The sequence below is a fragment of the Salvelinus fontinalis genome, chromosome 3 (genome assembly GCF_029448725.1).
Source record: "Salvelinus fontinalis isolate EN_2023a chromosome 3, ASM2944872v1, whole genome shotgun sequence".
NCBI lineage: Eukaryota > Metazoa > Chordata > Actinopteri > Salmoniformes > Salmonidae > Salvelinus > Salvelinus fontinalis.
The window spans coordinates 11,037,471-11,061,568 of NC_074667.1; the positions used below are offsets into that span (position 1 = coordinate 11,037,471).

At 43.9% G+C, this 24,098-nt stretch overlaps 1 protein-coding gene across 1 annotated transcript; it reads left to right on the forward strand.

Annotated features, from left to right (window-relative positions):
* Positions 1-312: 312 nt before the first annotated feature.
* Positions 313-21,376, forward strand: LOC129838620 (actin-related protein 2-A). Its single transcript, XM_055905724.1, has 9 exons — positions 313-458; positions 2,599-2,709; positions 8,735-8,950; positions 9,778-9,850; positions 10,687-10,823; positions 11,247-11,396; positions 13,114-13,259; positions 18,826-18,958; positions 19,567-21,376. The coding sequence occupies exons 1-9, from the start codon at positions 411-413 to the stop codon at positions 19,735-19,737; spliced, it is 1,185 nt and encodes a 394-aa protein (XP_055761699.1). The 5' UTR covers positions 313-410; the 3' UTR covers positions 19,738-21,376.
* Positions 21,377-24,098: the final 2,722 nt, after the last annotated feature.

Consider the following 24,098-nt stretch of genomic DNA (forward strand, 5'->3'; position numbering starts at 1 on the left):
GAAGGTGCCAACAAATTTTACAGTAATCATAAGAATATTTAATTGTCATATAAAAACAAATCTGCTCTCCTCCCTCGACATAGATCGATCAACTTAACTGTTTTCGGCGTAGGCCCACCAGGCCACCACCTAAATGTATTGATAAAGCTTGCATTACGGATATTTCAACATTCTGATTGACACGACGCTGTCAATCATTGTGATTGTCGAATAGAAACGTGTATGGAAAGGCGTTGCCATATGTTATTGGCGGAATTTCTTTACTATCTCTACCCTGATAGGTGTGTGAGTAATATGGGCATGTGTCATACATTCCGGAAGAAGCCCTTTGCTAGAGCCGGGGTGGTGTTTTCCGCCTTGCCGAAGAAAGTTGTGCAAAGGAGGGCTGCTGGTTTCTGTATTCCAAGAAAATGGACAGCCAGGGAAGGAAAGTGGTGGTTTGTGACAATGGGACCGGGGTAAGTTTACAAACAGACCGTGTTCTATCGTCAAATTATGAGCGTTCCGGCTTTTGTGCTGTGCATTTTGGCAGAGGAGACGAGATGGGGAGGAACAGGAAGTAGCTCGTTTCATTGCTAGCTTGTTGTGTAGCCACGGTCTGGGTGAATTTATCTGTCAGCTTGTCAATTAGTTATGCATTCATTGAGGTTGGTGCATCTGTTAATTAGAGGTGGCAAGGTTAACACCGGTCGGTGGAATGTTTAGAGTACCGATTGTTTCCTCGAATTCGTGAATCAGTGGGAGTAGCCTTAAGTATTGTTATCGCAGCTGTCGGCTGCTCGTGCTGACATTGCGAACTCGAATCGTCTCGAGCTAGTTAGGTGGCTGGCCAGCAAGCTCAATAGCTAGCATTCAACCTTACAAATCGCAGTCTTATTGTTTCATAGCATGCTCCAGAGAACACTTAAATATCGTGTTCTGCCACATGTAGTTATATATTTTATTTCTTCGTCAGACATCATTACCCTACATTTCCATCCCTTGCTTGAATTTGATTGTTAGCTCAAACTAACAAGATGAGGACTCTCTGTAAGAAGTTGCCAGCGTCATTGTTAATTGCAAGGAAATGACGTGATCTATTGTTTTATTCAATAACTCCACATTTTTAGATACTATTTGGTGTTGTTCACAAAGAATGATGATCCAGCATCTGTAGCCCCGCCCTCACCGAAACTTCTTTGAACTTGTAACAAGTATTTTACACTGCTACATTGTTGCATTGTCTGTTGCGTAAATGGATGAGGATTTGAACATATAGTTTTACTAAACCAGGCAGCAACAAACAAGTATCAAAATTTAAGTATTGCTACCAACTGAGCAAGGCGAGTTAACCAACTAAACTTGTCTCGCGCAGTAGATAATGCGCATGCATCATTCTTGTACAGTGAGGAAGTCAGAAACCATTCTTCCATGTAAGGAGTTATCAGATCTATTGCAACTCTCTTGTCAAATATGTTTGTAAACATGAGTCATCCGGTTAAAATGGACAATAAATTACAATTTAATTTAAGCAGTTTTCACCTCCAACATTTTACCTTAGATTAATGAATAGTCTGGCTAAATACTATCTATTTATGCTGTTTACTTTATAAAAAAAAATCGGTTCCATTCAGTGGTTAGCTGACTCTCTCCAGCTACCTACCACAAAGAAACTATGCTGCTTACAGCCTTTGTTTTCACACTGTAAATAAAACAGCCTGATAGCTATTCATAGCTTGGAGAGTGTAAATGGGACATACTGTACACTGTAGCCTACCTTCTGTCTTTATTCTTGTCTTTGAGTAACCCCTTCCTCTCTGAGCTGATGATGTCATGTCTACTTGATGATGCATGTCATACACTTATTTTATTCTTCTTACCGGAAGGTTGAGAATGACATGAGGTCGTTTATGTAACGTATGTGAAAGAAGGACAATTGCCATTAATCATTATGTAGGCCCAAAGAAAGCCCAAATGGACTTTAAACATGCATGGGAAAAGCGCTCTTATCGATTCAAGCGCTAGGCTATTCCTTGACGCGAACGTCTAGTACAACCTAACAGGTTTGAATGAAATTCCCTGCATAGTTCTCTATGTAACTTCCTAAGCATGCTGCACGTCAGGTAGTGATTGTGGGATGAAAACACTACCAATGCTGTAACTTTCTCTGTAACCCCTCAGAGTGTTCACAAACACAGTAGGGTGAAGTTGCTGTGGCTGGTCTTTGGTCAGTTGTGCAATTCCCCCACTAATGGTTAGGATTTGGGGAGGGCAAAGCTGATCCTAAATCTGTACCTAGTGGCAACTCAAACAGCACCATGTGACTCAGAGAAAGTAGAGAAGGCTCTAACTTCTGCCTAATAAACAAGACAAGGGAAGTGCGTTACTGCATTATTGATCAGGCTAGTTTGTATCAGAGTTAATGGACTAAAAGGTTTTCTTTTAAAGGAGTCTGGGCTAAATGCTTTGATCCAATTTCTAGTATTTGGCTATAGGGCTATTATTAATCTATTAATTTTGTCATTCTGTGCGCTATGAAAATGTATTTATGTCCTATGTTATTTACCAAAAATAATGTTTGTCACTGACCGGGCCTTTTGTCTCTCCCTTTAATCCTAGTTTGTGAAGTGTGGCTATGCAGGCTCCAACTTCCCAGAGCACATTTTCCCTGCATTGGTTGGCAGGCCAATCATTCGCTCCACAGCTAAAGTGGGAAACATTGAGATCAAGGTAACCTCACTTGTTTACTTCACAGGAATGTTAAATCCCTTTGATATCTAGACAAAAATATGTCTTTATTATTTACTCAAGAAAGTGTTAATAACCTGTTTCGAAGGGGGTCATATAAACATTGCATAATTTTTTTAAACGGGTAACACTGTGAATTCTGTCTGAAATCGGTATTAGTATGTGTGTTCAGTGTAATACAGAATACTTTGTAAAATGGGTCCTGTTTTGTCATTTGTACCTATCATCTGGGGAAATCTAGTCAGTTGCACAAATGAAATCGTTCAGCTGAAATTTGTTTTCCGCTTTTAACCCAACCCCCTCTGAATCAGAGAGGTGCGGGGGGGCTTGCTTAATCGACGTCATCGAGGGGGTTAACTGCCTTGCCCAAGGGCCAAACTGCAGTTTTTTTCTACCTTGCCGGCTCGGATTCAAACCAGCAACTTTTTTGGTTATTTTATTTTTTATTATTTTACCTTTTTATTTAACTAGGCAAGTCAGTTAAGAACAAACTCTTATTATCAATGACAGCCTAGGAACAGTGGGTTAACTGCCTTGTTCAGGGGCAGAATGACAGATTTTTTTACCTTGACAGCTCGGGGATTCGATCTTGCAACCTTTCGGTTACTAGTCATACGCTCTAACCGCTAGGCTACCTGCTGCCCCACTAGGCTACTAGGCTACCTGCCGCCCCACTAGGCTACTAGGCTACCTGCCGCCCCACTAGGCTACTAGGCTACCTGCCGCCCCACTAGGCTACTAGGCTACCTGCCGCCCCACTAGGCTACTAGGCTACCTGCCGCCCCACTAGGCTACCTGCCGCCCCACTAGGTTACCTGCCGCCCCACTAGGTTACCTGCCGCCCCACTAGGCTACCTGCCGCCCCACTAGGCTACCTGCCGCCCCACTAGGCTACCTGCCGCCCCACTAGGCTACCTGCCGCCCCACTAGGCTACCTGCCGCCCCACTAGGCTACCTGCCGCCCCACTAGGCTACCTGCCGCCCCACTAGGCTACCTGCCGCCCCACTAGGCTACCTGCCGCCCCACTAGGCTACCTGCCGCCCCACTAGGCTACCTGCCGCCCCACTAGGCTACCTGCCGCCCCACTAGGCTACCTGCCGCCCCACTAGGCTACCTGCCGCCCCACTAGGCTACCTGCCGCCCCACTAGGCTACCTGCCGCCCCACTAGGCTACCTGCCGCCCCACTAGGCTACCTGCCGCCCCACTAGGCTACCTGCCGCCCCACTAGGCTACCTGCCGCCCCACTAGGCTACCTGCCGCCCCACTAGGCTACCTGCCGCCCCACTAGGCTACCTGCCGCCCCACTAGGCTACCTGCTGTTACTGGCCCAACACTTTTATCCGCTAGGCTAACTTCTTCATAGCCCTCATGAATATGACGTTTTGTTATTTGTGGAGATTTAGGGAAGTTCTGAAATGGCTGCAATGATTTGTGGAGCAGACCATGGTTCTAAGTTTTTCTTTTTCAGAACATGTAGACCTAGCGGGAGAATGGTGCACATCTCTTGATTTACACTACTTTATGTTAGATTAAATGTTGCTTAGTCCCTCCACTGTGAAGTTGTTGGAGCAATTTTCCTGACACTTATCCTGGACAAAGAAGCTATTTCAATGGAGATTCTTAATTGACCATGCTTTAGTCCAGGACTAGCCTTAATCTGCGTTTGGGAAACCGGCACTTTGAGTTGAGTTTTTCACAGTATTGGAGAGTTTAAAAAGTATTTCCTCCATTGAGTGTCCTCTGGAAATCCAACACACTGGTCCCTATGGGAAACAAGAGGCTAATATTTACCATTGCTGACATAAGTCCCAAATGGCACCCTATACCCTACATAGTTACTTTTAACCCTATGGGCCCTGATCAAAAGTAGTGCACTGCATAGGGAAAAGGATGCCATTTGGGACGTAGCGCATGATTTGTTGATTTAGCCTAGATGTCGCACCTAGTCTTGCTATCAGGTCGTTACACATTAACAATCACCTTTTGATAACATTGCAGCATTATATGAGAGGATAGGTGGTTTTTGTAGGACACGCACTGATTCACCTCTGTCCTTGGCTCCTCTGTCCTCCTCTCTCTCTGTTCTATCTTCTGACCCTCTGCTTCATCCCTCTCTTCCTCCCACCTCTCCTCCTTTTTTCCTGTTGAGGTAGAATAACAGAAAGATGGTAAGTGTGTATGTTTGCAGTGTCATGGGCCTGTCTCTGCTCAGACAATGAAATGGCTGCACTCGTCATCTCTCTGACAAGAATGGTCCTTTTCTTTTTATCTGTCAATTGTTTGGCATTGCTTCCTAATTCCCCCTCTACTACTCTTTCCCCAGTTTTCTGTGATGAAATGGTGTTCTGACTAACCTTACAAACTGTTTTACCCCTTTCTTGTTTTGTTTTTTTTCTTTACAAATCAACATGTTAAATACTGAACACTGACTATATATTTTTGTTTCACCTTTATTTAACCAGGTAGGCCAGTTGTGAACAAGTTCTCATTTACAACTGCGACCTGGCCAAGATAAAGCAAAGCAGTGCGACAAAAACAAGTTATTTTTTTATTTTATTTAACTAGGCAAGTCAGTTAAGAACAAAATCTTATTTTCAATGACGGCCTAGGAACAGTGGGTTAATTGCCTTGTTCAGGGGCATAACAACACATTTTTAGCTTGTCAGCTCGAGGATTCGATCTAGCAACCTGCCGGTTACTAGTCCAACGCTCTAACCACTAGGCTACCTGCCGCTGTTACACATGGGATAAAAAAATGTACAGTCTAACACAATAGAAGATCTGTATACAGTGTGTGCGACTGAAGTAAGGCAATAAATAGGCCATAGTGGCGAAGTAATTACAATTTAGAAATTAACACTGGAGTGATAGATGTGCAGATGAGGATGTGCAAGTAGAAATACTGGTGTGCAAAAGAGCAGAAAAAAAACTAATATTGGATGAGGTAGGTAGTTGGTTGGATGGACTATTTACAGAGGCTGTGTACAGCTGCAGCGATCGGTAAGCTGCTCTGACAGCCGATGCTTGAAGTTGGTGAGGGAAATATAAGTCTCCAACTTCAGTGATTTTTGCAATTTGTTCCAGTCATTGGCAGCAGAGTACTGGAAGGAAAGGTGGCCAAAATAAGGTGTTGGCTTTGGGGATGACCAGTGAACCATACCTGCTGGAGCGCGTGCTACGGGTGGGTGTTGCTATGGTGACCAGTGAGCTGAGATAAGACAGAGCTTTACCTAGCAAAGACTTATAGATGACCTGGAGCCAGTGGGTTTGGCGACGAATATGTAGCGAGGACCAGCCAACGAGAGCATACAGGTCGCAATGGTGGGTAGTACAGTTGAAGTCGGAAGTTTACATACACTTAGGTTGGAGTCATTAAAACTCGTTTTTCAACCACTCCACATATTTCTTGTTAACAAATTATAGTTTTGGCAAGTTGGTTAGGACATCTACTTTGTGCACGACACAAGTAATTTTTCCAACAATTGTTTACAGACAGATTATTTCACTGTATCACAATTCCAGTGGGTCAGAAGTTTACATACACTAAGCAGACTGTGCCTTTAAACAGCTTGGACAATTCCAGAAAATTATGTAATGGCTTTAGAAGCTTCTGATAGGCTAATTGACATAATTTGAGTCAATTGGAGGTGTACATTTACATTTTACATTTAAGTCATTTAGCAGACGCTCTTATCCAGAGCGACTTACAAATTGGTGCATTCACCTTATGACATCCACCTGTGGATGTATTTCAAGGCCTACCTTCAAACTCAGTGCCTCTTTGTTTGACATCATGGGAAAATCAAAAGAAATCAGCCAAGACCTCAGAAAAGAAATTGTAGACCTCCAAGTCTGGTTCATCCTTGGGAGCAATTTCCAAACGCCTGAAGGTACCACGTTCATCTGTACAAACAATAGTACGCAAGTATAAACACCATAGGACCACGCAGCCATCATACCGCTCAGGAAGGAGACGTGTTCTGTCTCCTAGAGATTAACATACTTTGGTGCGAAAAGTGCAAATCAATCCCAGAACAACAGCAAAGGACCTTGTGAAGATGCTGGAGGAAACGGGTACAAAAGTATCTACATCCACAGTAAAACGAGTTCTATATCGACATAACCTGAAAGGCTGCTCAGCAAGGAAGAAGCCACTGCTCCAAAACCGCCATAAAAAAGCCAGACTACGGTTTGCAACTGCACATGGGGACAAAGATCGTACTTTCTGGAGAAATGTCCTCTGGTCTGATTAAACAAAAATAGAACTGTTGGGCCATAATGACCATCGTTATGTTTGGAGGAAAAAGGGGGAGGCTTGCAAGCCGAAGAACACCACCCCAACCGTGAAGCACGGGGGTGGCAGCATCATGTTGTTGGGGGTGCTTTGCTGCAGGAGGGACTGATGCACTTCACAAAATAGATAGCATTATGAAGCAGGACAATTATGTGGATATATTGAAGCAACTTCTCAAGACATCAGTCGGAAGTTAAAGCTTGGTCGCAAATTGGTCGTCCAAATGGACAATGACCCCAAGCATACTTCCAAAGTTGCGGCAAAATGGCTTAAGGACAACAAAGTCAAGGTATTGGAGTGGCCATCACAAAGCCCTGACCTCAATCCCATAGAAAATTTGTCGGCAGAACTGAAAAAGCATGTGTGAGCAAGGAGGCCTACAAACCTGACTCAGTTACACCAGCTCTGTTAGGAGGAATGGGCCAAAATTCACCCTACTTATTGTGGGAAGCTTGTGGAAGGCTACCCGGAACGTTTGACCCAAGTTAAACAATTTAAAGGCAATGCTACCAAATACTAATTGAGTGCATGTAAACTTCTGACCCACTGGGAATGTGATGAAAGAAAAATAATTCTCTCTGCTATTATTCTGACATTTCACATTCTTAAAATAAAGTGGTGATCCTAACTGACCTAAAACAGGGAATTTTTACTAGGATTAAACGCCAGGAATTGTGAAACTGAGTTTAAATGTATTTGGCTAAGGTGTATGTAAACTTCCGAGTTCAACTGTATATGGGGCTTTGGTGACAAAACAGATGGCACTGTGATAGACTGCATCCAATTTTGCTGAGTAGTGTTGAAGGCTATTTTGTAAATGACATTGTCGAAGTCAAGCATCGGCAGGAAAGTCAGTTTTACGAGGGTATGTTTGGCAGCATGAGTGAAAATAGGAAGCCGATTCTTCTAGATTTAATTTTGGATTGATATCAATAGTAGCGAGATCATCATGAGAAGGGGAACATGTTGTCTGCTGTAGCTTCACATGTTAAAAGAAACTTCCAAGCCTCCTCATAGCATAAAAAAAACTACCACATTGAGCATGAGTTTGACAATGCAGTTCTCTGCCAATATGAGTGACCTGTTTGTTGGGCGGTAGAGTCAGGCCTATTCGGAGTTTGCCTATACTATAGGTTCTAGACATTTTCAATAGGATCTGCATCCCAATTAAACAAATGGATTCCGTTCTACTAAGTGTGCTCTGACTGTATGGCTGGAATCTCTATCTAATGTTGCCTTCTCTACCGCCTGCTCTCTGGAACAGGGCTGAAAGTATCGTCAGATCACTAAAAGCAACATGCCCGCAGAATGACTAGATGTTGACTGCAACTATAATAAGTGATGTTTGACTTTTTTATTGTGGCATGCAAATGTCCTTTTAGGGAAGTTCTTTAAGTTTGTTCTGTAGAGCATTTTAAGATGGTGGATGTCCTTTTGTGACGTTGTTACCACCTTACCCAGAGCTTTCCATCCTCCTTTTTTTGTTGTATAGCTGTGGTCAGTTGCCATTGATACTGTGACAGTCGGTTTGTTGCTGTGGTACGTCAATGACTTGGGTGGTGGACACTGCAACTTTTCTATGCAGTAATATTCAGTGGCTACTGCACTATTGGGGTCCCTCCTAAATGGTGGTTTCATTTTTTTTTAAATGTCACGCCCTGGTTTTGACCCTAGTCTGATAAACTCGGATCTTTATCCCCTCCCTCCCCAGGACCTGATGGTGGGGGATGAGGCGAGCGAGCTGCGCTCCATGCTGGAGGTGAACTACCCCATGGAGAACGGCATCGTGAGGAACTGGGATGACATGAAACACCTGTGGGATTACACCTTTGGTCCCGAGAAGCTCAACATCGACTCGCGCAACTGCAAGATCCTGCTCACCGAGCCGCCCATGAACCCAACCAAGAACCGTGAGAAGATCATTGAGGTGCGTATACATTTTTAAAAAGTGTTTCTTTTTGTTAACCCACGACTGCTAAATATGTTGTCTGAGGACAGTTTCATTAACATGCTTTAGTTTTGAAAGTGTGTATTCTGGCGTGTACCCGGAACGGCTGGAGGAGATCTCTTGTAAGGCCTTTTATACGGTTCCATTGTGGATCTTAAATGATTCATCAGTCATAACAGTGATGCTCTGTGCTGAGGAGGCAGTAGCACTCCCGATAAGGAGGTTTATCTTGGAGTTGCAACTTGCCAGTCATTGTGACTAAGGCAGCAACGCTGCCTGGCAGACCTGGGTTCAACAAGTATTTGAACTCTTTCAAACACTTAGAGTTTGATTGAGCCTGTCTGGAGTTTCACATGGGTGGACATTGCACTTTTGGGACTACTCCATTGCTTCCATTGTGCAAGGCCAGGTCAATCAACCACAGCTAAAGTATTTGAAAGACTTGAACTGCTATTTGAACCCAGGTCTGCTGCCTGGCGCCAGCTCCTCGGTGGGAGTCAGTCAGAGCCACTGTTATTAATGATTCAGGCTGTCCTCTGTGGGGTGGCCAGCCATGGCTAAGTTCTTTGAGAATAAGTCCTTTTCACCCATTTAAACTTCAGGTTTATGAACACGGAGGTCTATTCCTTTGAGTGGAAGTTGAGGTTAGATTTGTTGCGGTTTTCCTAGCGTTGCAAAATGCAAAAACAAAGCTAATTTGCTAAGTTACTGTTTAACTATAAATGCACAGATTTTTTCTTTTCTTTGTTGTTGCAGTAACTACACATTCCAGTGACATACTCTCGCACTCCCTCCCTCTTTCCTAGGTGATGTTTGAGACGTACCAGTTCTCCGGGGTTTACATAGCCATCCAAGCTGTGCTCACACTCTATGCTCAAGGTAGGTTCTTTAAAACAAAACAAGGCCACTAGAAGGAAGGTAGGACACCCAAAACCAGGGAAGAGCACTGGGTACGTGAGATTTCACTCCAACGAATTGCAATTTAAAGTACCTTTCAGAACACATGGAGGAATGTAGGAGATTATACCCGGTCATTTGCTTTTGCTACGTTTCCACCATGGCAGCAACAATTATTTTGGGCTTATATTTTATTTTCCGGTACAGAAAGTACCAGATATTTACTTTACATTTTAAAATTGTTATTAGTTAGTAGTTACACAATAATAAGCTATGAGTTACTTGTTTGTTTCTTTGAGAAACAAATTAAACCAATTGATTTGGTACCAGATAGTTAACAATTATTTTAAGTAAGTACCAGAAAGTACCCATTGATACCACATCCTTTCCTACAGTAGTAAATACCTAGTATCATAAAATAAAGTACTTCCATTTGTACTGTACTGCTTGTATTTGTAACATCGAGGTCTTTCTCTGGGGGAAAAAATAAGCACAGCTGTGGAATGAGGGATGAAACAGGCTGTGCTAATGTGTGACCCTTTCAGTGGCAGGACGAGAGCTGAATATGCAGCATCACGTAGCTGTGTACTTCTTGTTGTTCTATACTTTCATTGGCCCATGCATTTGTTTGATATTGAACCAATATATTATGATGGAAAACTCTTGACACCAACAAATCGGTAAAACAATTAATAAAAAGCTTTCCGTTTCAATCGAGTAATGACAGAAATGGTCTAATGTTGATATGGGCTTTGGAAATGGGGAATGTGTTTTCTCACTGGCCCTATTCTGTTGGCACTGCTGTGGTATTTTTTTAGGTCTCCTGACGGGTGTGGTGGTGGACTCTGGTGATGGCGTCACCCACATCTGCCCCGTGTACGAAGGCTTCTCCCTGCCCCACCTGACCAGACGCCTGGACATTGCAGGACGGGACATCACACGCTACCTCATCAAGGTACACCCTCGTTCCCTACACGTGACTGTCTTAGAATGTCCTGTCCAGAAACCACTCCTAGCCCCTAGGCATGTGTAGATCTGAGAAGACTGAATTAACGCAATATGATGAATATTACACCTTGCCCATTGGAGCTACTACCATATATATTTATAACTATCTAGCCTAATTCTTTCAAATCTACGTAAGAGCCTAGGGGGAACTAACTAGGGTTTGATTCCCTCATGAGTATGTCTGACGACTTGCTAGTGGAAATCAGTCGACTGTAAACCACACCTGTTCATTATTTCATGTTAAGATTTGTGATTAAGAAAGGTGACGATGTAAAGAGTATTGGAGTCTTTAAATTAGTTTTGCAGTCCTTTACAACTGAGATATCTGCAAACCAACCAAACACATCCCTTACCTCTGACCTTTATCCAGCTGCTGTTGCTGAGGGGCTATGCCTTCAACCACTCGGCGGACTTTGAGACGGTGCGCATGATGAAGGAGAAGCTGTGCTACGTGGGCTACAACATCGAGCAGGAGCAGAAGCTGGCGCTGGAGACCACCGTGCTGGTTGAGTCCTACACGGTCAGTAACACATTCCTACATGGTCGAGTCCTACACTTTCAGTTCTTATTGTACAAGTTTAGGTAGTACAACCTTGTTTCAGTCAAAGTATTTTCTCTTGTTGTTTTGTGCATTCTGAGGCCGACCCTGCTTTGTCATCTAAACAGCACACCAGATCAGCGTTGGGACTAGTTACTTGAAAAAGTAATATTACTAGTTACATTTAACAAAAGTAACGCGTTATGATATTACTTTGTGTGTAAAGTAACATGTTATATTTGTTACTTTCATGAAAACATTTTTTTTAAATCTAATTGTTTGCTTGACTGTCGGATGGCGCAAGGTGAGCCTTGTGCGCTCTACCAAAGATGGGATACTTACTAACTCAGGTTTGATCACTAGTTACTCCTTTCATCTGTGGCGCTGCTTTCCTGTACTAGTCGACAAGTGCTGAGTTATATATGGGCTGCTTAATTAGCCGTATATACTGTAAGCCAAACATCTGTACAGATTTCCTATCTTTTCATTCAAAATCTTTCTTGAGCCGCTAGTACATAGAGATGTATAGAAGGCACGTTTGTCACTAGACGGGAAAACCTATAGGCTTTCTATCACAGAAGTGATCAAAGGCAAAAATCAGAGGTGCACCCTCTATATATTTCTATGGACAGCAGCTGCCATGACATTTCTCCAAACAGCCTTTCTCTGCTTGCTCGAGAATTACATTTGAGGAAACAATTTGAGATTGGATCATGGGAAACACGCGCCCGGTAGAGAGATGATTCTGGAAGTAACGCACACGTTGTTTGACAGTGTAACTGTAATAATATTACCCAATTTTTAAAAAGCTACGAGTTACTTACAAAAGTAATCTGATTATGTAATGTATTACTTTTTTAAATAACTCATTACCCCAAACACTGCATCATATTCTACTTAGTCTTGCCTGGTAAGTGTGACACCATCTTACACTGAGAATAATCGAATTCATCTGTATTTGAGGCCTGGCTACATGGTAACACTGCCTCCTTGTGGACATAATGTATCATGCAGATCGGGTTATAATTTTAGAACAGTAGGAGCCATATTTAGTGTGGGAGGAGCTCTTGAACCAAGCTCTGGATGCCCCCAGGTTACTTTGCACAAATCCCTGCGCAACCCGGGTTCGGTGGCCGGTACGGGTTGGAGGTGAACCACGAAGGAACCGCGAGTCCCTGTGATGTAGAGGGAGTGGACGGAATTTTCCATGTGTGGCGGGCGGCAGCGCACCTCCCTGTTTCCTTGCCCAAATCCTGGAGAGAGAGGGAGAAGGAGAGGCGGAGGATGGAACAAGAGCACTACTGTAGCGTTGAAGAAACGACTCCCCCTCCCCATCCATGGGCGTGACATCATTTCCTGTACGACCCAGACTCCCACGCCACGTGCTGCCCTGGTGTCTGTTTCCTCCTCTGGACTCCAGACTGGAGCCGTCAATGGGCCCTTTATGCTCCCTCCCACATAGTGTTCCGCCACGCTCTGTAAAAGGCCTACTGTCTGTCAGCCGGCTCCATCTGACCAGAGGGAGAAAGACTCTTACTTAACGTTGCCAGTTCCAAACATTGTCTATTGTCCATCTCTAGCCTAGCATTGCCTTCATATTTCCCTAGCAGTGTTCTAGCAGAAGAAAGCCATCAGTCCTGTCTTGATGTCAACTAAATGCTTTCCGATGTGTGAATGTTGTTCCCCTTTGTGTCCCCAGCTCCCCGACGGCAGGATGATCAAGGTGGGAGGGGAGCGGTTCGAGGCCCCTGAGGCTCTGTTCCAGCCCCACCTCATCAACGTGGAGGGAGTCGGGGTGGCAGAGCTCCTCTTCAACACCATCAATGCAGCAGATATCGACACCAGGTAACTCCGTGGCAGACTCCCCCTATTTACTAGTGACCTAATCATTTCCAAGCCTCTTTCCTTCCCTTTCACATTTTGCCATTTTCATTAGTTTACGTTCTAGACTTTGAGTGGATGCTCTTGAGCAGAGTGATGGTGTAGAACTGCATAGGCAAAACCCTTCAAAGGTCAGTCACTGTGCAGTGCTATGATGGAATTTGGGCTGTCCCCGGAAAACAAAATATCTTTGTCGACCAAGAGTCGTCTGTTCAAGCCACCCTTTGCCTTGACAGCTTTGCACACTCTTAGCATTCTCTCAACCAGCTTCATGAGCTAGTCACCTGGAATGCATTTAAATTAACAGGTGTTCCTTGTTCATTTGTGGAATTTCTTTCCTTGTTTAAAAACCTCTTAAGGATCGGCCCCTTTTTTTAACATTTTCGCCTAAAATGACATACCCAAATCTAACTGCTGGAAGCAAGGATATGCATATTATTGATACCATTTGAAAGGAAACACTGAAGTTTGTGGAAATGTGAAAGGAATGTAGGAGAATAACACAAGAGATCTGGTAAAAGAAAAAAAAATGTTTTAAACCTTTTTTTGTACCATCTTTGAAATGCAAGAGAAAATCCATAATGTATTATTCCAGCCCAGGCACAATTTAGATTTAGTCCACTAGGTGGCAGCAATGTATGTGCAAAGTTTCAGACTGATCCAATGAACCATTGCATTTGTTCAAAGTTTTGTGTCAAGACTGCCCAAATGTGCCTAATTTATTTATTAATAACTTTTCATGTTCAAAACTGTGCACTCTCCTCAAACAATAGCATGGTATTCTTTCACTGTAATAACTACTGTAAAGTGGACAGTGCAGATAGCTTAAATTCTTAATCTTTCTGCCAATATCAAATATGTCTATGTTCTGGGAACTTTTCTTGTTACTTACAACCTCATGCTACTGGCATTAGCCTACGTTAGCTCAGCTGTCCTGCAGGGGACCCACCAATCCTGAAGAAGTTGCGTTTGAGCCAATCAGTTGTGTTGTGACAAGGTAGGGGTGGTATACAGAAGATAGCCCTATTTGGTAAAAGACCAAGTCCAGATTATGGCAAGAACAGCTCAAATAAGCAAATAGAAACGACAGTTCATTACTTTAAGACATGAAGCTCAGTCAATCTGTAATATTTTAAAGAACTTTGAACGTTTCTTCAAGTGCAGTTGCAAAAATCATCAAGGGCTATGATGAAACTGGCTCTCATGAGAACCGCCACAGGAAAGGAAGACCCAGAGTTACCTCTGCTGCAGAGGCGAAGTTCATTAGTTACCAGCCTCAGAAATTGGCAATTACCGGTAACTGCACCTCAGATTGCAGCCCAAAAAATGATTCACAGAGTTCAAGTAACAGACACATCTCAACATCAACTGTTCAGAGGAAACTGCGTGAATCAGGCCTTCATCGTCGGCTTGCTGCAAAGAAACCACTGAAGGACACCAATAATAAGAAGAGACTTGCTTGGGCCAAGAAACATGAGCAATGGACATTAGACCGGTGGAAATCTGTCCTTTGGCCTGAGTCCAAATTTGAGATTTTTGGTTCCAACTGCCATGTCTTTGTGAGATGTAGAGTAGGGGAACAAATTATCTCCGCATGTGTGGTTCCCACCGTGAAGCATAGAGGAGGAGGTGTGGGGGTGCGTTGCTGGTGACAGTCTGATTTCTATTTAGAATTCAAGGCACACTTAACTATTTGACTAAGGAGTGATGGAGTGCGGTATCAGATGAAATGGCCTCCACAATCACCCGACCTCAACCCAATTGAGGTGGTTTGGGATGAGTTGGACCGCAGAGTGAAGGAAAAGCAGCCAACAAGTGCTCAGCATATGTGGTAACTGTTGGAAAAGCATTCCATGTTACCTCATGAAGCTGGTTTGAGATAATACCAAGAGTGTGCAACGCTGTCATCAGGGCAAAGGGTGGCTATTTGAAGAATCTCAAATTATATAAAATAGATTTTGATTTGTTTAACACCTTTTTTGGTTACTACATGATTCCATGTGTCATTTCATAGTTTTGATGTCGTAACATTTTTTTTTTTACCTTTTATTTAAACAGGTAGTCTAGTTGAGAACAGGTTCTCATTTGCAACTGCGACCTGGCCAAGATAAAGCAAAGCAGTTCGACACATACAACAACAGAGTTACACATGGAATAAACAAACATACAATCAATAATACAGTAGAAAAGTCTATATACAGCATGTGCAAATGAGGTAGGATAAGGGAGGTAAGGCAATAAATAGGCCATGGTGGTGAAGTAATTACAATATAGCAATTAAACACTGGAATGGTAGAATGTGCACAAGATGATTGTGCAAGTAGAGATACTGGGGTGCAAAGGAGCAAAATAAATAAATACAGTATGGGGATGTGGTAGATCGGATGGGCTATTTACAGATGGGCTATGTACAGGTGCAGTGATCTGTGAGCTGCTCTGACAGCTGGTGCTTAAAGCTAGTGAGGGAGTAAGAGTCTCCAGCTTTAGTGATTTTTGCAGTTTGTTCCAGTCATTGGCAGCAGAGAACCAGAAGGAGAGGCGGCCAAAGGAAGAATTGGCTTTGGGGTTGTCCAGTGAGATATACCTGCTGGAGCGCGTGCTACGGGTGGGTGCTGCTATGGTGACCAGTGAGCTGAGATAAGGCGGGGCTTTACCTAGCAGAGACTTGTAGATGACCTGGAGCCAGTGAGTTTGGCGACGAGTATGAAGCGAGGGCCAGCCAACGAGAGCGTACAGGTCGCAGTGGTGGGTAGTACATGGGGCTTTGGTGACAAAACGGATGGCACTGTGATAGACTGCATCCAATTTGTTGAGTAGAGTGTTGGAGGCTATTTTGAAAATGACATCGTCGAAGTCAAGGATCGGTAGGATGGTCAGTTTTACGAGGGTATGTTTGGCAGCGTGAAGGATGCTTTGTTGCGAAATTGGAAGCTGATTCTAGATTTAATTTTAGATTGGAGATGTTTAATGTGAGGCTGGAAGGAGAGTTTACAGTCTAACCAGACACCTAGGTATTTGTAGTTGTTCACATATTCTAAGTCAGAACGGTCCAGAGTAGTGATGCTGGACGGGCGGGCAGGTGCGAGCAGTGATCGGTTGAAGAGCATGCATTTAGTTTTACTTGCATTTAAGAGCAGTTGGAGGCCACGGAAGGAGAGTTGTAGGGCATTGAAGCTCGTCTGGAGGTTAGTTAACACAGTGTCCAAAGAAGGGCCAGAGGTATACAGAATGGTGTCGTCTGCATAGAGCTGGATCAGAGAATCACCAGCAGCAAGAGCGACATCATTGATGTATACAGAAAAAAGAGTCGGCCTGAGAATTGAACCCTGTGGCACCCCCATAGAGACTGCCAGAGGTCCGGACAACAGGCCCTCCGATTTGACACACTGAACTCTGAGAAGTAGTTGGTGAACCAGGCGACGCAATCATTTGAGAAACCAAGGCTGTTGAGTCTGCCAATAAGAATGTTGTGATTGACAGTCGAAAGCCTTAAACAGGTCGATGAATACGGCTGCACAGTAATGTCTCTTAACGATGGCGGTTATGATATCATTTAGGACCTTGAGCGTGGCTGAGATGCACCCATGACCAGCTCTGAAACCAGATTGCATAGCGGAGAATGGGTGGGATTTGAAATGGTCGGTAATCTGTTTGTTAACTTGGCTTATAGAATACCTTAGAAAGGCAGGGTAGAATAGATATAGGTCTGTAGCAGTTTGGGTCTAGTGTCTCCGCCTTTGAAGAGGTGGATGACTGCGGCAGCCTTCCAATCTATGGGAATCTCAGAAAATATGAGGAAGAGGTTGAGCAGGCTAGTAATAGGGGATGCAACAATTTTGGCAGATCATTTTAGAAAGAGAGGGTCCAGATTGTCTACCCCGGCTGATTTGTAGTGGTCAAGATTTTGCAGCTCTTTCAGAACATCAGCTATCTGGATTTGGGTGAAGGAGAAATGGGGGAGGCTTGGGTGAGTTGCTGTGGGGGGTGAAGGGCTGTTGATCGGGTTAGAGGTAGCCAAGTGGAAAGCATGGCCAGCTGTAGAAAAATGCTTAATTATAGTGGATTTATCGGTGGTGACAGTGTTTCCTAGCCTCAGTGCAGTGGGCAGCTGGGAGGAGGTGCTCTTATTCTCCATGGACTTTAGTGTCCCAGAACTTTTTTGGAGTTTGTGCTACAGGATGCCAATTTCTGCTTGAAAAAGCTAGCCTTAGCTTTCCTAACTGCCAGTGTATATTTGTTCCTAACTTCCCTGAAAAGTTGCATATCGCGGGGGCTGTTCGATGCTAATGCAGAACGCAACAGGATGTTTTTGTGTTGGTTAAGGGCAGTCAGTTCTGGAGAGAACTAAGAGCTATATCTGTTCCTTCTACATTTTTTTTGAATGGGGCATGCTTATTTAAGATGGTGAGGGAGGCACTTTTAAAGAATAACCAGGCATCCTCTACTGACGGGATGAGGTCAATATCCTTCCAGGATACCCGGGCCAGGTCGATTAGAAAGGCCTGCTCGCTGAAGTATATTAGGGAGCGTTTGACAGTGATGAGGGGTGGTCGTTTGACCCCAGACCCATTACGGATGCAGACAATGAGTGCAGGCAACTATTCTACGATGTAGAAATAATGAAAAACCCTTGATGGAGTAGGTGTGTCCAAAATTTTGACTGGTAGTGTAAATGGATGATTTATAAAGCCAGGCACATTTTAACAGTTAGGCGATTGATTATAGACCTAATTAAGTTTTTCCTCTCTCCTCACTTTTCTTAGACAATTAAGGTAAGGGCTGTTTTCTCGTCTGCTGCCTCCGCCCCGTTGTTCTCAACACCAATATGCTGGTTAACTTTGCAAATGTTTTTATTTCTTTAACCTTTATTTAACTAGGCAAGTCAGTTAAGAACAAATTCTTATTCTTACAATGACGGCCTACCACGGCCAAACCCTAACCCGGACGACGCTGGGCCAATTGTGCGCCGCCCTATGGGACTCACAATCACGGCCGGTTGGGATACAGCCTGGAATCAAACCAGGGTCTGTAGTGAAGCCTCTAGCACTGAGATGCAGTGCCTTAGACCGCTGCGCCATAGAAACATGGTCTAGGCAAAGGTGCCAATTCAGCAGCGCACTAATGTATACAATTTCAGCCTCCACAATGGATCATTCCAATCAGACAGGCACGAATCAGACGGGGGTCTTATACACCATGATTTTTATTTCTAACACTTGTTTTTGCTCGACTAAAGAAATCTTGGTTGACCAGCAGCCTATCGACCGACCAGTCGACTAAATGGGGTCAGTCCTAGATGAATTCAGATTTTTTTTCTTTCTCTGTATTGTATTTTTTCTTCTATTCTCTACATCCCCTTTTCTCTCCCCTAAACATTCTTACCTTCTCTCCTCAGGGCTGAATTCTACAAACACATTGTTCAGTGTTCGCTTTTTTCCTCTCTCCATGTCACCTTTGTTATTAATCTCCATTCCTCATCCTTCCTCCAGGTCTTCTCTCCTCCCTAAACGTCTCTTCCTTCTCTCCACAGGTCTGAGTTCTACAAACACATAGTGCTGTCGGGGGGCTCCACCATGTACCCCGGCCTTCCCTCTCGACTGGAGCGTGAGCTCAAGCAGCTCTACCTGGAGCGCGTGCTGAAGGGAGACGTGGATAAGCTCTCGGTGAGGACAGACACAGAACGCTATTTATATCTTTACTTTGAAGTAGCTTGCTTTAAGTACATGTCATATTTAATTGTTGCCGTTTTTAGTGCAGGTTTCACTGTCCAATATTTGGCTTTTAATTAACAGATGGATCAACTACTTACAGACATTTAACGATCGATTTTCTCGCTGCCTTAATTTCATCAGCCACCAGGTGGCGGTGTAGCCCTAAATTTAAATGGTGTACACAACACAAGTAATGTGCTTCTTCAGACACTGAGAGTGAACTATCTTCGTCATGGGACCATGTTTAAATCATGCGCTCGACAAGAAAATTAAATATGTCTCATTGTTCCTCATTCATTCCTTTACATGAATGCTCAATTTGGCAACAATATCCATTTCAGCATTTTCAATGACAGGCCTGCTGGTTCAGTTCATGTAACTATTAGATGATTTCACACCTATTTTTAGTTAAGGTTGTTGACAGACACCAACATACATTTTTCCTTCTCCTCTTCTGTCTCTGCCCCTTTCCTTATTTCTCCTCTTCCCCCTCTTATGCTCTTGCTTTCCCTTCTTCTCACACTCTTCCATTCTGTCTCTCCTTTCCTGCTCGCGTGCAGAAATTCAAGATCCGCATCGAGGACCCCCCTCGGCGCAAGCACATGGTGTTCCTGGGCGGGGCCGTGCTGGCCGATATCATGAAGGACAAGGACAACTTCTGGCTGACGAGGGAGGAGTACCAGGAGAAGGGGATACGTGTCCTGGAGAAGCTAGGGGTCACCGTCAGATAAACCCCCTCCAAGATGCACAAGTCTGGGCTAAGTCTGAAAGGGCACCCTATTCCCTTAGTGCACTACCCTATGGGGTCTGGTTAAAAGTAGTGCACTATCTAGGGAATAGGGTGCAATTTGGGATGCGGCCTTGGTCTTCTCTCCCGCCCTCCTCCTCCACTTGATATCCATCTATCGCTCACCTCATCCTCTCGATGCGGTCATCTTTTTTTACCACCTGTCCCAGATTCGCTCACTCACTCTCTCCAAGGGCATGTTGGGACAGACTGGTGGGGTCAGGTGGGGTTGGGGAGGTGGGAGGAGATGGATGAGATGCTAACAACGCGTCTCATGGGAATAGTTTAAATCATGTTGCCCAACTTATTCGGTCAAAACGCGATCCCAATGGTGAAGTCAATTATTATTAGGGATTCATTTATAGAGGGGGTGTTGGATTCCCCTGTGTTGTGGGCACGGGGTACACAAGGGGCCCCCATCAAAGGCAAGCTGCCCTTCTTAAATCCACCCTTCTGCTTATCTTCGTCTTTTGTCCAGTCTTAGTCAGCAGGGGGATTGCTTGCTCCTCTTGAGACCCTCGTAACAAATAGGTACACACTCTGTTTATCCCCAAGGTTAATTTAAGGTTGTTTTAACATTGGGAGGTCAGGGGATGATGGTGGGTTAGAGGGAAGGTGGTTTTTGGGGCATGTTTCTCCTTCTCACAGGGTCCACCTGCCCACTTGTCCGACTCCCATATCCAAACAGTCTGTTGTCATCATGTGTTGTAAGGGGGATGTGATGATGACAAAAAGAAACGATTGGCCTTCCCTCACGATTTAAAAAAAAAAAAAAAAAAAAAAGGCATTTCATTCCACTGATGGCAAAATATTTGCCATGCATTCAATTCCAATGAGGACTGCTCAGCCTTTTCTTTGAAGTCACGTTTTGTGTTCACATTCATTTTGCTGATGCGCTTTCCTTTTGGGGGAGAAGAGGTTTTGCCTTTCGTTTTGTCAGACATGTTATTTGTATGGTTTTGTGTATTTTTTTTTTTGCAGTGCATTACTCACGTGTTTTCTCGTAAAGAGTGAGGACGTGGCGTACTCATCATGGCTGTTGGACACACGAGTCCATCGGTTTTTAAGGTCTGGGTTAGAGTTTTCCCTCCAACAACAGGTCTAGGATCTCTATCCCAGGCCTATCCTTAACCATTGTGAGCTCAACAATATATCAGACCTAGGACCAGTTGTTAAGGGCGTACTGAACCGTAACCTGTTTAGAGAGGAAGTCATTCTGAGACCAGTAGGAACTCTCCATAGTCTCAGCTCCAGTGAAGATACATTTTTTGAGATCAGGTGTTGTTGGGGGTGTTGAACATTTTTGTAATATTAATAACAATTTGGGTGTCGGTAGACATGGAGACCACATAAAAGCTGGTATTTAAGGTTTTCCTTTTTTGTTTTTCATATGTATATTGGAGGCACTTACACAATTGTGTATGTATAATTTTCTTTTTTGACAAAACGGTCATCCAGTGCCAAGTGCAGTTATTGTAGCTGGATCTTATTTTTTTGTAGCTTTTTTTCTTCTCTTTCTTTGTTTTTGTTCATAGCATAACTGCCTACCGCTGATTTAAATAAAGCAACGTGATTTATAAATACCTGGTGGTGCTCTGTCTTTGAGATGTAGCATGTGGTTGCCATAAATACTTGTGACATTTTCGTCGTTGTCGGCAGTGATCCTAAATAAGACCGAATTAGAAGGCAGATGAATTGCCTCAAAAGAATGAGTTGGTACATTCACGTGTACGGATGCATGGGCATGCTGTGTAACTATGTGGTCATATTTAGAATGAAGGCTGCAGAGAACAAGAATGTGAGTGGCTTCTTCTTGAGTGTGTCAAATTGTAATCGTCACATGTTAGTGAACAACCGGTGTAGACTAACAGTGAAATAATAATAAATACACATGAGTAACAATAACTTGGTTATACACACAGGGTACCAGCACTGGGTCCATGTGCAGGGGCACAAGGTAATGCAGGTAGATTTGTACATATAACTAGGAATAAAGTGACAGATGATGATAAACAGTAGCAGCAGTGTATGTGATGAGACAAGGTTAGTGCAAAAAGGGGCAATGCAGAGAGTTAAGTAGTTAACCAAATAATTATCCGGACTCAATATTTAGCAGTCTTATGGCTTGGGGGTAGAAGCTGTACAGGGTCCTGTTGGTTCCAGACTTGCCTTGCGGTAGCAGAGAACAGTCTTTGGGTGGCTGGAGTCTGACAGTTTTTGGGGCCTTCTGACACTGCCTGGTATAGATGTGCTGGATGGCAGGGAGCTCTGCCCCAGTTATGTACTGGGCTGTACGCACTACCCTCTGTAGCACCTAGCGGTCAGATGCCAAGCAGTTGCCATACCAAGCGGTGATGCAACCAGTCAAGATGCTCTCAATGGTGCAGCTGTAGAACCTTTTAAGGATCTGAAGGCTCATGCCAAATCTTTTCAGCCTCCTGATGGGGAAGAGGCATTGTCGTGCCCTCTTCACGACTGTTGGTGTGTGTGGATTTCATGGCTACATTTGTGACTGCTACGGGGCGATAATCATTTACACAGGTTACCTTGGTATTCTTGGGCTCGGGGACTATGGTGGTCTGCTTGAAACATGCAGGTATTACAGTCAGGGAGAGGTTGAAAATATGCAATGCAGTCACTTGTGAGCTGGTCAGCGCATGCTCTGAGTAGGTGTCATGGCAATCCGTCTGGCCTTGTGAATCTTAACCTGTTTTAAAGGTCTTACATCCACTACGGAGAGCGTGATCACACAGTCGTCCAGGAAAGCTGGTGCTCTCATGCATGGTTCAGTGTTGCTTGCCTCAAAGTGAGCATAGAAGGCATTTAGCTCATCTGGTAGGCTCGCGTCACTGGTCAATTTCCCTTTGTCATCCGTGATAGTTTGCAAGCCCTGCCACACCCGACCAGCGTCAGAGGCGGTGTAGTAGGATTCGATCTTAATCCTGTATTGACGCTTTGCCTGTTTAATGGTTCGTCGGAAGGCGTAGCGGGATTTCTAATAAGCGTGCGGATTAGTCTCCAGCTCTAGCCTTTACCTCAGTGCGAATGTTGCCCATAATACATGGCTTTTGGTTGGGATATGTGCATACGGTCACCGCGGGTACGACGTCGTCGATGCACTTATTAATGAAGCTGGTGACTGATGCGGTAAACTCCTCAATGCCATCTAATGAATCCCTGAACATATTCTAATCTGCGCTAGCGAACCCGTCCTGTAGCTTAACATCCGCTTCATCGGACCACTTCCGTTATGAGCACGTCACTGGTACTTCCTGTTTGAGTTTTTGCTTGTAAGCAGGAATCAGGAGGATAGAGTTATGGTCAGATTTGCCAAATCAAGGGCAAGGGAGAGCTTTGTATGTGTTTCTATGTGTGGAGTGAAGGTGATCTAGAGTTTTTTTGCCTCTAGTTGCACATGACATGCTGGTAGAAATGAGTGCCTTCAGAAAGTATTCATACCCCTTGACTTATTCCACATTTTCTTGTTACAGCCTGAATTCAAAATGGATTAAACAGATATTTTATGAAATATATACATATTAATTTACATAAGTATTTACACTCCTGAGTAAATACATGTTAGAATCACCTTTGGCAGTGTTTACAGCTGTGAGTCTTTCTGGGTAAGTATCTAAGAGCTTTGCACACCTGGATTGTACAAAATGTAAGCATTAGTCTTTTTAAAATTCTTCAAGTATTGTCAAGTTTGTTGATCATTGCTAGACAGCCATTTTCAAGTCTTGACATAGATTTTCAAGCCGATTTAAGTCAAAGCTGTAATTAGGCCACTCAAGAACATTCAATATTGTTTTGGTAAGCAACCAGTGTATACACAGTGTACAAAACATTAGGAACACATGTTCTTTCCATGACAGACTGACCAGGTGAAAGCTATGATACCTTATTGATGTTACCTGTTAAATCCACTACAATCAATGTAGATGAATGGGAGGAGACCGGTTAAAGGAGGATTTTTAAGTCTTGAGATAATTGAAACATGGATTGTGTATGTGTGCCATTCAGAGGGTAAATGGGCAAGACAAAAGATTTAAGTGCCTTTGAACGGGGTATGGTAGTAGATGCCAGGCGCACTGGTTTGAGTGTCAGGAACTGCAACGTTGCTGGGTTTTTCACGCTTAACAGTTTCCCGTGTGTATCAAGAATGGTGCATCACCCAAAGGACATCCAGCCAACTTGACGCAACTTTGGGAAGCTTTAGAGTCAACATGGGCCAGCATCCCTGTGGAACGCTTTCAACTTCTTGTAGTCCATGCCCTGACGAATTGAGGCTGTTCTGAGGGCAAA